Below are 13,504 nucleotides of genomic sequence, written 5' to 3'. Positions count from 1 at the left end.
AAGTTTTGCTTTTTAAAATACACAAAATTCAGTATAAAATATAAACTTGTTTGGATGGAAAACTACATCATAGTGCTAGTGATTGTTCTACAGATTACATCTGGACATCGTTCAGAGATGCTGGAGATGAAATGTTCAGGAAAAGCTTTAGAGTTTTTATAAACAATAGAGGAATTTAGTTAATATAATTGAAAATTTTTGGACACAGAAATGCAGAGTTTACAGAAAGCATAATGACAGATATTTCTGACCTGTCCCAGCTCTTCATTGAGGTCCGAGGTGTTGACCAGTGCCCCTTCCTCAATTTCACTGTCAAAGAAATCTTTATCCCAGGATATGAAAAACGATCCCAAAAACTTCTGCATTTCAACGGTCACATACATGGACACTGGAATGATGAAGTTGAAGAGCACCATGAAGGACAGGAAGTCGGTGAACATGTTAAGGTACTGTTGGTAAAAAAACAAAGAGGCACATAATATATTTACACATATATAGAGAGATATATATACACACTGTATTTATATGTATAGAGAGAGAAAGAGTGAGTTGCGGTTTGCATCATTTTCTCCATAACCTAAGCAATTCTAAGAAACCATTCTGCAGTCCTAGACGTCACTGTTTATACTTGCAACAAAAATGAGGAAATGGCAGTCACAATGTTGAATGCGGGCTAAAGCAGAAGGTTAACAGATGACATGAAACGGACTACATCATATGGCAACAGTGGCCATTTTGCTCATTTATAAGAACTTTAAAACTATGTATAGAGTTCCCTCAGCAGCCCTTTAAGGATTATAATAATTACTATTGAATTAACATAGGCCTCAGTATGTATGTATGTATGTATGTAGTACACAATAACAGTATGATGAAACTTATCTAACAAGCCATATTAGCCATTTTTCTTGCAACAGCTGTTCTTCTAGTTCTGCTTTAGACATGTTTTATTTTCCTCAGTCACTTTTCCTTTTTTTTTCCTATAATGTTTGTTTTCATTAGTTTTCTAAAATGCAAACTCACCAGATTGGTTTCCTTTTCTTTCAGAGTTTTCTCGTTGTACCAGGGCTCATCCTGTCCAGGCTTGCTCTGCCATACATACTTAAGTGTAGTACACACTAAGGCCTTGCTCACTAATATGCAAAGGTAAACCAAAAGGAAGGCATTGATAGACCTGTAGACATAAAAACTCAAATTAGTGAGTATCAAATGTATTTTTTAGACTTGTTTTATACATATTGTTTTTCCCTGTAAACTTACTTTTCCACAACAGAGCGTTTCTGAGATTTTCCTTGGTAGTTAAGAGCCATCTTTGTCTCCATGCCGGTGTAAACTGCAACACCTTAAAAAAGAAAATAAGAAAAGACATCAGTCTTTAAGATATCGAGCCATCTTTAATATGGTACCAGTAAAAAAGCTATTACTGACTTACCACAGATGCTTTGAGTGTTCTTTAAAGTTGCTCCTTTCAGCAGGAGGTTTTCTGGGCCCAGTGACCTGCACAATCACATCAGTAGATCCACCTATTTAGTCATACAGTTGCTGTGGAATCCACACCTCTCTATCCTCTAAATGGAAACCTGGCAGGGAAGCTGGCATCCACTCTAATATACGCAGTGACAGTACACAGTATGCCTGCAGTCTGGGCTCACACCAGTTCCAGTGTTCTTGAGAAGGACACTGGCATTTGTTTATATGGTCATTACAAAGCAGTCAATGATAAATGCCTGTGGGAGTGCTTTGGAAGCAGTGGCTAAATCCCTGCCAGTCTGTTTTTATTTTAATGCTTGACTGCTATAAAGGATCAATGAAATAATGATTTGCTGGTTATGTAAAGGGAAACAAATAAACAACTGTTTAGATTTTGTTTCTTTAAACTATGCAGACTTGGTTGGACACGAGTGCTCTCACCTTAGCGAAGGCTCCTCATTGTTTTTGTAGATGTGCATACGACCGACAAACCTGGAACACAACGGCATATGCTCAAACAGATGAAGTGATTTGTGAGCAACTATTGTGTTAAGAGTGGAAGAGATCTGAACTTGAGGTATTCGAATCTTTTCTGAGTTCATTAATTACTCAAAGCTAAATATTCATTGACCTTAAAATCTAGAAGTTTAGAGTACTGCCTAATACTTGTAGTCAGCCATATTGTCACTTTCATTAGCTCGGAATATTCACGCCTTCATCTTCAGGTATGATTTTAAATTATAATAGTTTCACTGCTTGCCCCAAAGTTGACCTATATAGACATATTGTCTTTAGACATAGAACTACACTTAAGTAAGAATTAAGTTCGTCTTGGAGAGACCAAGTTATTATCCCATAAATGCACTATGGCTTGCCGAAACATTTTTTTTTAACAATCTGCATGTTAATATCAGAGTCATTGAAGACATTTTTTTAAATCTGGCATTAAGTTAATCCACTCCTCAGCAGATCACAAGCACCACATGCTTGTAGTGTAAATCCGTTGGGACCACATGATGATTGCCTACTTGTAAAGGTCAGGCTGTGGCTGTTCGCACTCAATGGTGGCGTTGAGAGATTCCACATCGCGCTCTGTGTCTGGCACTGTGTAGTGTGTCTGGACAAGTAGAAGAGGCAGACCGAGAAATAGCGTGAGCTGTGACCAACTTAGGTCATTGATCGCTTTAACTTCCACTGCTTCTCACTCACACACAAAACGGAAAATTAAGAAGGAAAAAATACCAATACACTCGAGCACAAACAGACAGGAACACAATTTTGGCAACTAAACAAAAGTGAAACCTCTTTAAAGTGAGACCAGCATTCAATGAAAATAAATCAAGATTCCCTGAATTATAACTACACAATTATTTTAACATGTATCTAGGCAAGTGCAAATGCATTCTTTACTGTTCTTCTACATCCACTCCTCCTCTCTTATTACCTAATATTAATCAAATGAACGCACATTAACTATAACTTCATCTGGAACTACTTTTAATTCAAATTCTTCTATGCAAAACGATTGAAAAGTAATACACTTATCTTACTTTATGATTCGATTCTCCATCCAGACTTGCTGTGGTAACAAAACATGTGCCATCATCTCGGCTAGACTGCAGCAATATTAAATCACAGGGAAAGGTCTCGTCTTCCTCCACCTCCAAAACATCTCCCACCTAGAGAAACACAACCAAAGACCATTTGTGAAGACACGGTGTGCTTTCTCCCTCTTTTCAGAAGAATCGCGCACAGGATGAATGGCAGAAGTTCAAACAACTTTAAATTACTTTTATCACTAAGAAGACTTATAAATACATATGACTGCCAGGTCCCTGTGAAGTTGTTGTGATCAGTGAGTAAAAACCCAGATACTAAAAGTGAAAACAAGAACAATCCATAATCTTCTTTGAGCTCAGGTTTGGACTGCCAAGCAGTGACAAAAACCTGCCTGTATTTTAAATGTTTATTTTAGCAAAAGTAGCTAGCAGTAAGCTTATGTTGGCTCCTGTGCTGGGAACAGCTGTTTTATACAACGCATAAACAACACATAACAAAGCTTTGGTATTGACAGCTGTATGCCGAGTGGTGTCAGCTGTACGAGCAGATCTCTACCGTAATAAAGTTAAATAAATAAATAAAAGATGACCAAATACAAAATTTGTTCATTTTAAAATCCTGAAAGCTACTTAAAGTGAGCCAGCCAACTATAGGTCTTTAAAAGTAGAATGCACTGGATAAATAAGTTGCCTTTACAAACATGTCTGAGCATCAGATCAGCTCAGGAGACTATGTTCTCCCTTGTGCATATATCCCAAAAAGTCCTGTATAGCTGCCAGCAGCCTTTCTCTGCATATATATTGGAGGAATTATTTTATTTTTCACTTCAGCTAGGATGCATCTGCTGCTACAAAGTACCTTGATCTTCTCACTCTCTTTTTGTATCCTCCGGCCATCTTCAAGCACTGTCACTCGGTACTTATTCACCTCATTGTCAGCCTTGTGCCGCAGCCAGTCCTCATATCCCTGTGGCAATATATCAAAATCAGAATAGCATTGCTTAGCACAACAAAAAGTAGAAACCTTTTCCGTGACATCTGTACCTATGGGACACTGACAGTTATAACTGATGTCAGAATAAAAAGGCACACAGTACAGCACTAGCTGTCAAACTAAGGGGTGTTCCCTGAATGTTTTACGGCTTCTTAATGGTGAAAGAAGTTTCAGCAGACTACAAGCGGCATCCGTCATTTCCATGGAAGAGTATAAAACATGAATGTCAATTCATACAATTAAATTTCCACATCCAGCATGTCATCATTACGTATAGAAGTGCCTACAGCAGCAGAATGAGATGGTGATTGTCCAGCAGTGCAGAGAAACAGTATAAAATGAAATAATACTGAGTCAGGTAAAAAGATAATTTCAAAGGCTGCAGCAGCAAGAGCCACAAAACCAAGTGTGGACTTTATGAGGTCTCTAAGATAGTGATGGATATGGAGGAGATGAGAATAGAGGGGTAAACCAAAATGTGTGCCAAGGCTGAGTGTGAGCCAAAAAGCAGGATTACAGGATAATAGGAGGATCAAGTCTGGTTTAGTGATGCAAAGATTCTTATTCCTATTATTATTATTATTATCCATATAATTATTCAGTCAAAAATACAAACAATAATGAAGCATCTGCCATATAAATTAGTTCACACAACCAAAAATGTGAGGTCTTGGTCTCTGTTAAACAAAAATTTCACTTAAATACATGAACATTTTATATAAGGTTATCGAGAATCATTTAGTTCTTAACGGGCTTCTCGTTATTCTTTTCCATGTGTTATATCGTCCTTTTCTGTTGCCAGTGCTTTGCCACACTCAGTTTGCATTAATAGGATCATCCCTCTCCTTCATCCTGGACTCAGTTTAGTTCAAAAGTCAGTTTGAAATTATTTTTCCAAACTTTCTGGCAGGAAGTATACAGCCCGAGAGGAAAGACCTATTTAAGCATGAGTAACACCTTATCTTCACCATCTCATTCACCGTCTTTATGTGTGGAGGAACTGCCTGAGCCTTGTTCACAGAACTCCACAGTATAAACCAGTGTGAAAAAATATACTAACAGCACTACCGTGAATGAACACGGACATGTGTTATCAGTGCACCCCATATATTATTGTAAGGAAATCCACCCATTATTGTGCATTTCAAAGCCGCAGCTGTAGACTAACTAAAAAGCCAATCTTAAAACAATACATCTAAAGCTGGGACAGGGAAGCAATAGAGTCAAAGAAACAGATACTCCCCTTGATAATTTGTACCTCTGAAATAGACTCTCTCTCTCTTCATTTGCTAACACTCCCCTAGAGGCTATTTCATCTACACCCCAATCAGAATTCACCAGCAGAGCACATTAATACAAAACCCAAGAGAGCATTAGGCACGTACTTTACACAAAAATCACACCAAGGCAGTTATGAAGAAAGGGGGGCTGTGTTATACAGAGAAGGAGGACAATAAGACACGGCTATTTAAAAAAACAAAAAACAAAATCACAATAAAGTGACTGCTACCAAAACTTACTCTCATTAGGAACATATCTTACCTGCTTGATAGCAGTTACTGTAATCACAAAAAATAATGGTAGGCCACTGGTGACTGGGCTGGTGGGGGTATCCACTATCACCTAATAGGAAGAAGAAAAAGAGAAACGCAATGTTAACGCTCAGCAATAAACATATGCTTTTTTGTTTCAATGCCAATGTATTACATACATCACTAGAGAGTCCTCCTACAGCAGCAATGTGTGGTAACGGTTTGCATGATGAGGCAGGCCCTCTAAATGCAGGGTGTAGTCCTTTTCTACTACTTCCCATATTTGTTCATCAGTAGGGAACACAAGGGAGACATTTACATTTTGGAGGGGAGAGAAGGAGGTTCTGGACCACGGAACTTTTAATCAAGTGAGCCAGGGATAGAGTGCTTAATCTGCAGGCATTCCAACACTACTGTGTCTCTGCCAAGGCATGGAAGAGGGCCAGCAGAAAGCTTTGACAAACCGACCTTACCTGCCTGAGGATTTCGTGAGAGAATCTAGAGGTAGAGTATGGGGATCAGACTTGGTTTTTTGCATTTATAAGTCATGTATGTAATAAGAATGTGAGGATCAGGTAAACATCCAGCTTAAGAGCAGTGGCTCACAAGGCACCCAGCTAAAATCTCAGCAAACAGAAAGCTCTTTGTGTTTATGTCACCTAAACCTATCAGAAGGATTTACGCTTGCATTTCTGATCCTGCAGAATGCAGTTGGGCTCCCCATGAGCCAGACTGGATGTTACAGCACATCCAGCTCATTCATATTCTGACCAGGAGCATTACAAAGTGTCAGATAGACATCGGCTCAAGTAGGATATGTTTTGATGCAGTCTCCAGTGTTCCTCAACTGCACTTGAACTGAAAATTAAATAAAAATGGCAGCAAACTTAGTAAGCACTGTCTGACACAAACACAGATCCACATACTTTACCCATTCAAAAACACACTCATAAAAGTACAAGGGCAGTGCACTAGAAATCCATCCGAACCTTACTGTGATTACAGTTCATTAAAGGATAAATCAATTACAAAGCAGAGACAGACAAGTTCACCTCCACCATTTGAAGATTTAGAGTAGTGCATTATGTTTGTAGCTATTCTGGTGAGACAAAAGTATTAATATTGCCGCAGTGGCCTGATGTGTTGGAGAGCCAGCAATCATTCAAGAGTATTTGGGGGTATACTTTCAAGAATCTTTAGATCTTAAGACTAGATAGCTACACAGTCATGAAAGTGTCTCTTGAGAAAAGCAGCCAATGAGAACTGGACTAAAGAGAAGGTGACCCCTAAAGGCAGATGAGCTAAATCAGCTTGTTTGAGATAGTGGGTAACCTAAGGATTTGCACCAATGCCCAGTATAAGATTGCAAGTTATTTTGAGCTTTGAATTATGAAATGCTAAACTAGTAGAGATCAGTAATAAAAATATGGAGTTGAACATGAGTATAATAGGCCCCCTTTAATGTCCATCACCTCTTGTTCACATGACTGGATTTAGATTTGTCTGATCACAGAAAGAAAAATAGAAACTAACGTCTCTCTGATGCAGCAGCCAGATGGCAAAACCCAGCAAAGGTTTACCACAGTATAAAGAAAATGCTTTACAAAGCCAACTTTCAGCCTCAGAGTTGTTTGATTTTGATTTATCCTTAGCCACTGTTCAATAGAGGACTAAAAAAGAAAGAGCTGATGGTGGCATTTTATCTGTTCATCAACAAAACCCACACAAAACAACCTTAATCCCACACTATAATACAATTTCAAATCACTTGACAGGCCTCGAAGACATAGCTGTATCTAGGACAGCCTCCATTTTTGGAACAGACGGGTTTTTTACTGAAATTTAATGCATCTATATTAAACCTGCTTAAACTATTTTTGCTGTTTAGCTATAATTTAAAAAAAATTTATTTGTGTTTAATACTAAAACCACTAAGTGGTGCTTCCTTGTTTTGGTGATTTAAAAACATCAAGGTTGTGTAGCCCCAGGTGGTTTCTGAACATACATGCAGTTTGATCTCACTCAGCACAACGTATCCATTGTCAGGAATATCATGGACAAATTCTTGGAACATTTTTGGAAAGCACGTGTGCCTCTACTTATACAACAGCAATGGCTCAGTGGCAATTTAAGTATAGCAGAACGTCACTATATACACAGCTACCCCTAAGAAAAATAAAACATTCATATACTCAACCTTTTATCAATTCATCTGCACCCATTAAGAACAACCGCCACCAACTTTATACACACTTGCCTCCACTGCACCAAATGCAAAGCCAAAAAAAAAGAAAAAAATCACAGCAATAAGAGTGTACTGCTGCTGATGTGCTGGTGTGATATCACAGCAGCAGAACGGGGCAGCAGAAAGCCCTTCATCTGAGCCGGGAAGTGTGTCAGAGTGAGAGACAGACAGCAGTTCCCCGGGGTCCCAAAGCAGTGGGTCCTCGCATCCTCCCACCCCTTCATCCTCTCTTTTTTTTTTTTCCACCCTCCTCGGTCTCTCCTTTTCTCTCACCCTCTCAACACCATTTCTCCCACTCTCTCACAGTGCTCTATTCCCATTCAATCAAATTCAAGCAAAGACACGCAGGGCTATTTATAGGAGAGTGGTGCTTTTTTATCAGCCTGTGTCTATTTGTGGCACTCAGATGTACAGAGGGCTTCCTGGCTGCTGACGTCAGCAGTGCAGCGCTGCAGCGAATTGGAGGTTATGTGAGACAGAAAGACAGAAAGAAAGACACCAAATGACAATGTGAGACAAAAGGAGGATAGAACAGAGTTGGAGGATGCATGACATTTAGTTGTTGGTAGAGTATTTGCATTAAGCCTCTCGGGGGAAATGTGAAGGTTTATTTCTGTCTGTAAGATCCAAGTGCAAAATGAGCGCACAATCTGTGTACCTGTTTCACACTATCTAATATAATAGCAAGCTGCATAGGAAAGACTGAGTGGTTAGGATAAGGAACCCCTCAAGTGAAACTGGATTAGTGGAGAAATGCCAACCACACTGCAGCTTGGGTAAACACCCAGGACACCCACTGACTCATACATAACATCCACAAGCTCACACACACATATACATTTATTCACACACAAACATTGTAAAATGAACACATCACAGGTAGAAATTCCTCATATTCACATACATACATTGATTCTTCTCACATTAATTCCATACAATAAAAATTAAAAATTCAGCATTCATACGCATTAGCTAAGACAGAATACAGAATAATATATATAATATAGAATTAATCCAGACAACTGGGGGAAATGAATATTACACTTAATGTGATATTGTTTGAGATTAATTTCATTTCTGACACTGAAACATTGGGTTTCTGGGAACAGAAGCTCAGAGTCCATGACGAGAGAAAGGACTTCCTTCTTGACAAGGTCTAAAACGAGCACCTGTTTACACTAGACGGCTCCTTTGCTGCCATAGTTTAGGTTATCGCTAAAAGGAAACCAGTTAGTTTCCATTTCCATGGACCACAAAAATGGATCATTAGGAAGAGGTAATGGAAGAGCAAAAGCAGATGTATATAACAAATCTTCAGAGAGGAGAGAAGTCATTTAAGAGTACAGCTGAAGTCTATTAGTTAGCGTCCTCAACCAGTTCAGTTTCCAGTAATTAAGCACGGACAAGACAAACCAAGGAAACAGTGACACAAAAAGAAATTCAGGGATTAGCATGAGAGTACTACAAACCTGTTAAAATGGGCTTCTCAGACAAAGTGAGAAGCAACTTTCAACTATTCAAATTTCTTTCCGTTTTACTTGAAAACCATGTGAGACCAGATCTTGGATGAATGAGTTAGTTGAATTAAACTGCTGATGACTTGCCATAATGCTGAATTTTTCATGTTCTTTGAAAGTTATAAACAGGATTAAATGACAGACTGTGCATAACGCTATAACCTGAGCAGGGTGTAAGGGAGCGTAGTAAAGCAAGGCATTTAAACATGACCAATTGTACTGATCAGTGTGCCTTCAATATAAACTTTTTTTTTGACTTTCTGCAGTTCACGCCAATGAACACGCCCAGTAAGGAAATAAGGTAGAGCAGTTTCACATCTGTTATAATTGTACACACACTTATCCTGTTACTATTGCACACCTGCTATGGCTACATGCACATGGATGTAGTTTCTCACACCCCTTTTTTATGCAGGCAACACAGTCAGCATGTCGATCACTTACACTGATCTATTCAGACTTAATTTAAAAAAAAAAAAAACATAATGCGGCCCGAAACTAACCTTCATACGGAGGACCTGACTACAAATTAACACCATCAAATAAACAAAAGGCACCCACGAAGTCCTTATTTTAAAAAGATTATATCACTTATCACTGTTTGAGTTGGCAGACAGACAAAGCTTGCCCTTACCTGCACCAGGAAGATGATAAGGAAGTAGAAATTGGCAATTCTTCTAAATTGTTCAAACAGGTTCTTTGGTAGAAAGTTCCATACTGTATACTGTTGGGGGAGAAAAGAGGAAGCACATATGTAAAAACATGAAATCACAGAAAAAAAAAAATGGAAAAAACTGCATGTGGACTTTCTTTGTTGCTCTGCGCTCTGTGGTTTTTCTACTCTACCATGTTTTGTAACCAGACTCAGGAAAGTTAAAGAAAGGCTTGGCAAAGGAAGAGAGATTAGAGACATTCAATATCCACAGTCCTGTATTTGTTTATTCTGTTTGAGCTGGGGAAGGAAAATAGGAAGGCAACTTCAATAGCTTATAGTCTCTGTTCTTTGCACCAACTAGGGAGACAGGCCTTGGGGGACCACAGGTATTCCACTGATTCAGATTAGATATGTATCTCTTATATTTGGCTACCCTTGAATGCAGAGTCAATGAACTTACGAGGTGGGTGACTGTTTTTGTGTTTTCTTTTTTTTTTTTAAGTGGCCATGACTGTTGATATCATCGGCGCTGAAGCAACACTTATCTGCAAAACTCCCTGAGAGACCTCTCAACGATACCCCGCTGGTAACCTTGTGTCAATAACAAAGCACGTCTACACAGCTTTGCACAGAAACAAGAATAAAGCCCTTTTTTGTGGAGTGCATGGGGATAGTGTTGAAATGCCACACGAGCAGAATGGATATCTCATTTCGCTAAGAAGTAAAGAGGGTGAAAGCAACGAGAAAGAGAGGTTGGAGGGTGCAGGTGCAATGAGAACATGAGAGAAGAGGCAGAGATTGGACACTGCTGGAAAGAAACAGGAAGAGCAGAGGCACAAGGGAGAATAAACACTGCAGCTGGGGTAATTAAAGATTGCTTACCCTGACATACTGGCAGAAACCAATAGATTGACCCTTCCTCGCTGAGATGCGCTGCATCACTATAAATCCTAGAGCCATTTTATTATCACTTCACTTGCTTCCCCTGATCACTTTCACTTTAGATATTCAAAGCCAGTCAGTCAGTACTTTCCCAAGCCTGCTGTTGACACAGAACTAACAGGTAGAGTAAGACTTGGGTGGTGAAGAAGGGGGGTTGTAGTCAGAGCCCAGGGGAAGCCTGAATTGCCCACCGTTCCAGTACATTAATAGCAGCCATGTATTTCCTTGCCACAGTCTGTGCTTCACTGACAGACAAATAATCGCCTTCCATTGGGAGCCAAGACAAGTATGAGGAGAAGCAGTCGGAACAGGAAACAAAGGAAGGAAGCCACTGGAATGCTGATGACTGTTCAAGAGTTCATTTTGCAAGTGTTAAATAAAAAAAACTGCCTACAGGTAGATAAAACATAACACAAGCTTAGGAACAAACAAAAGTCTTGGTGCATTGCCAGACTGGAGCCCTGGCAAATGCATGGGAGTGTAATGTTTTTACCTTCGAGGACACAATCCTGTTATCACAGAACTTGGGTGGGATGAAAACTTCATTGGCAGGACACGGCCGATGACCAACATAGATAGTCCTACTGCCTACTCTTCTGTCCTCACCACCAAACTAGAGAGGAGGGATGGGGGTTAAGATAAATAGAGGAGAGAAAAAAAAGGAACAGGACATGTTAGTAATTCACTCTTCTTCCTGTCATTTAAATACTGAATTCGGGTACAAAATCAAGTGTGCACCATACAACAGTCATGAATTTGTTGGGAGAAAAAAAGTCCAAATTTTACCCATGATCTAATACAAATTTAAAAAAATTGCATATTCTTTAATAGTTGCAGACAGAGGCAGTCTAATTATGCCTAAATTCCAGCCATATAATTATGAGATTAAAGTTTCAACTGTGAATCAGAAAATGAAGATTTGAAAAGTGGAAAACTGTTGGGCACTGGACAATATATTGTAAAATGGCTAGATAAAAATTCAATAAGGGCCAGAATCTTCAAGAGATTTCAAAATAAGGTGAAATTTATTTTCAGATTATATAAATGCATGTGCACTTTCTGTTATGTCTGTCATAGTGTCAAAATGTTCAATACAGTTAAAAAAAAAAAGTTAAGAAAATTAATCAAGTGAAAACAGAGAGGCCAAAACCTGCATTTTCTCGTATATCCACACAACTCCATTGGGTCCAGATGTTACCAATAGCAATCCGTTTAATATCAAAGTGAGTGAAGCAACTTATAAACTAGGTAGCTAGACATTTCAAACTTTAGCAGATAAAGCAAGAAAAAAAAAAAGGAAAAATAAGTGGATTTCCAAATTTTCAAATGCCAAACTTGACACTTGGGGGATGTTGCATCTTTTATATACAGCTTAGATTTTTGGATTTTTGTTCTAATGCAGTATGCACTCTAATGTGGATGTGTGTGTTAATTTAATATTTGAAAGAGAAAACATTTGAGGAACCTGTTCAGAAACCAGAGGTATACTGTGTCCTGCCAAAATGATAAAGGCACATAAGGTAAATCAAACAATGCACAGAAGCCAGGTTGTTGTCATAACTTCCATGGTGCTCACCTTACATAAATCTCAAGAGCAACTGTAAATACCAACCCAAAAAAGGAAACTCACATGAGAAATCAAAGTGATAAATTGTCAGGTAGGACAACGGTTTATTCTTCTCTGTGTGGAAAAAAAGAGAAGACCATGACTACACATCTCCCACACACAATGAACATTATTTTATTTAAGGTTTGTTAAATATGTCACTACACTGTTCCCTAGAGAGTTACAGAACTGATTTTGCAACTTTATTATTGTTCAAGGAAATATCTAGCCAATATCCATTCCGTTAAATACAGAAAAGATCAGTGCCAAGAGTGACGATTCATTATCACTGAAAAGGAAATTGGTCTATCCAAAATCAAAACAGAGTCCAATCTCAATTTTTTTGTCCCCAGAATGCCAAGTGTGACCTAAAAGTATTGGCCAAGCCATTAGGTGGACAGCTACAAGGGCTGGAAACAAAGCCAGTACAATGCATTAGCCAGACCTACAACAATACTTGCTTCCAATTCACATCTTTCTTATCTTCAAGGATATTCCCATCTCACTATAGAGAGATTAGCCTGACTCTGTTGACTGTAAATAATTAACCCTATTACAATAAACAAACTGTTGACCATTTAAATTATATCTATATTGTTTGTACACCTGAATATTTTCTTTCCCATGTTAAAAGGTTAGGCTTTCCACTGAGAGCTTTAACAACATGACGAGGATGTGTAATGTCAAGAGTTTGTGAAAACTTTTAAATTCAGAGCCAAAATGATTTGGAGAGCCTTAGTGGCTTTAGTTACTACTTTAACAGTTGTCAAAATATAAGAGACAGTTGTTAACTGCTTCTTTCCCCATTTCATATTTTGACATTTCCATTTGTAACCAATAGAAAAAAGGTATTGCACATGCAAAAAGCCAAATATACTGATAGACTGTGGCATTTTTTTGTGTGCAGCTGGGATTCTCAATCAAGAACAACCAGCCTTTACATTATGTCCAATCTTAACTTGTATCTCATCTTAATCGAACAGT

At 38.6% G+C, this 13,504-nt stretch overlaps 1 protein-coding gene across 6 annotated transcripts in view; it reads right to left on the bottom strand.

Moving 5' to 3' along the window:
• atp11c (ATPase phospholipid transporting 11C (ATP11C blood group)) overlaps positions 1-13,504 on the bottom strand; it is a 40,874-nt gene that overhangs the window by 12,662 nt on the left and 14,708 nt on the right. For all 6 annotated transcript variants that reach the window (XM_085427588.1, XM_085427596.1, XM_085427604.1 and 3 more), the window contains exons 2-12: positions 11,408-11,527; positions 9,952-10,041; positions 5,566-5,646; positions 3,889-3,996; positions 3,021-3,149; positions 2,499-2,587; positions 1,912-1,962; positions 1,433-1,497; positions 1,261-1,342; positions 1,024-1,174; positions 252-449 (exon numbers count right to left, since the gene is read on the bottom strand). In XM_085427588.1, the coding sequence (XP_085283714.1) occupies positions 252-449; positions 1,024-1,174; positions 1,261-1,342; positions 1,433-1,497; positions 1,912-1,962; positions 2,499-2,587; positions 3,021-3,149; positions 3,889-3,996; positions 5,566-5,646; positions 9,952-10,041; positions 11,408-11,527 (1,164 nt within the window). The remainder of the gene's footprint in view (positions 1-251; positions 450-1,023; positions 1,175-1,260; positions 1,343-1,432; positions 1,498-1,911; positions 1,963-2,498; positions 2,588-3,020; positions 3,150-3,888; positions 3,997-5,565; positions 5,647-9,951; positions 10,042-11,407; positions 11,528-13,504) is intronic.

This window comes from Rhamphochromis longiceps, linkage group LG2 (assembly GCF_057381845.1).
Source record: "Rhamphochromis longiceps isolate RC_006_pf linkage group LG2, R_longiceps_female_GT1.1, whole genome shotgun sequence".
In the NCBI taxonomy this organism is placed as follows: Eukaryota; Metazoa; Chordata; class Actinopteri; order Cichliformes; family Cichlidae; genus Rhamphochromis; species Rhamphochromis longiceps.
This window is presented reverse-complemented; position numbering and strand designations above follow the sequence as displayed.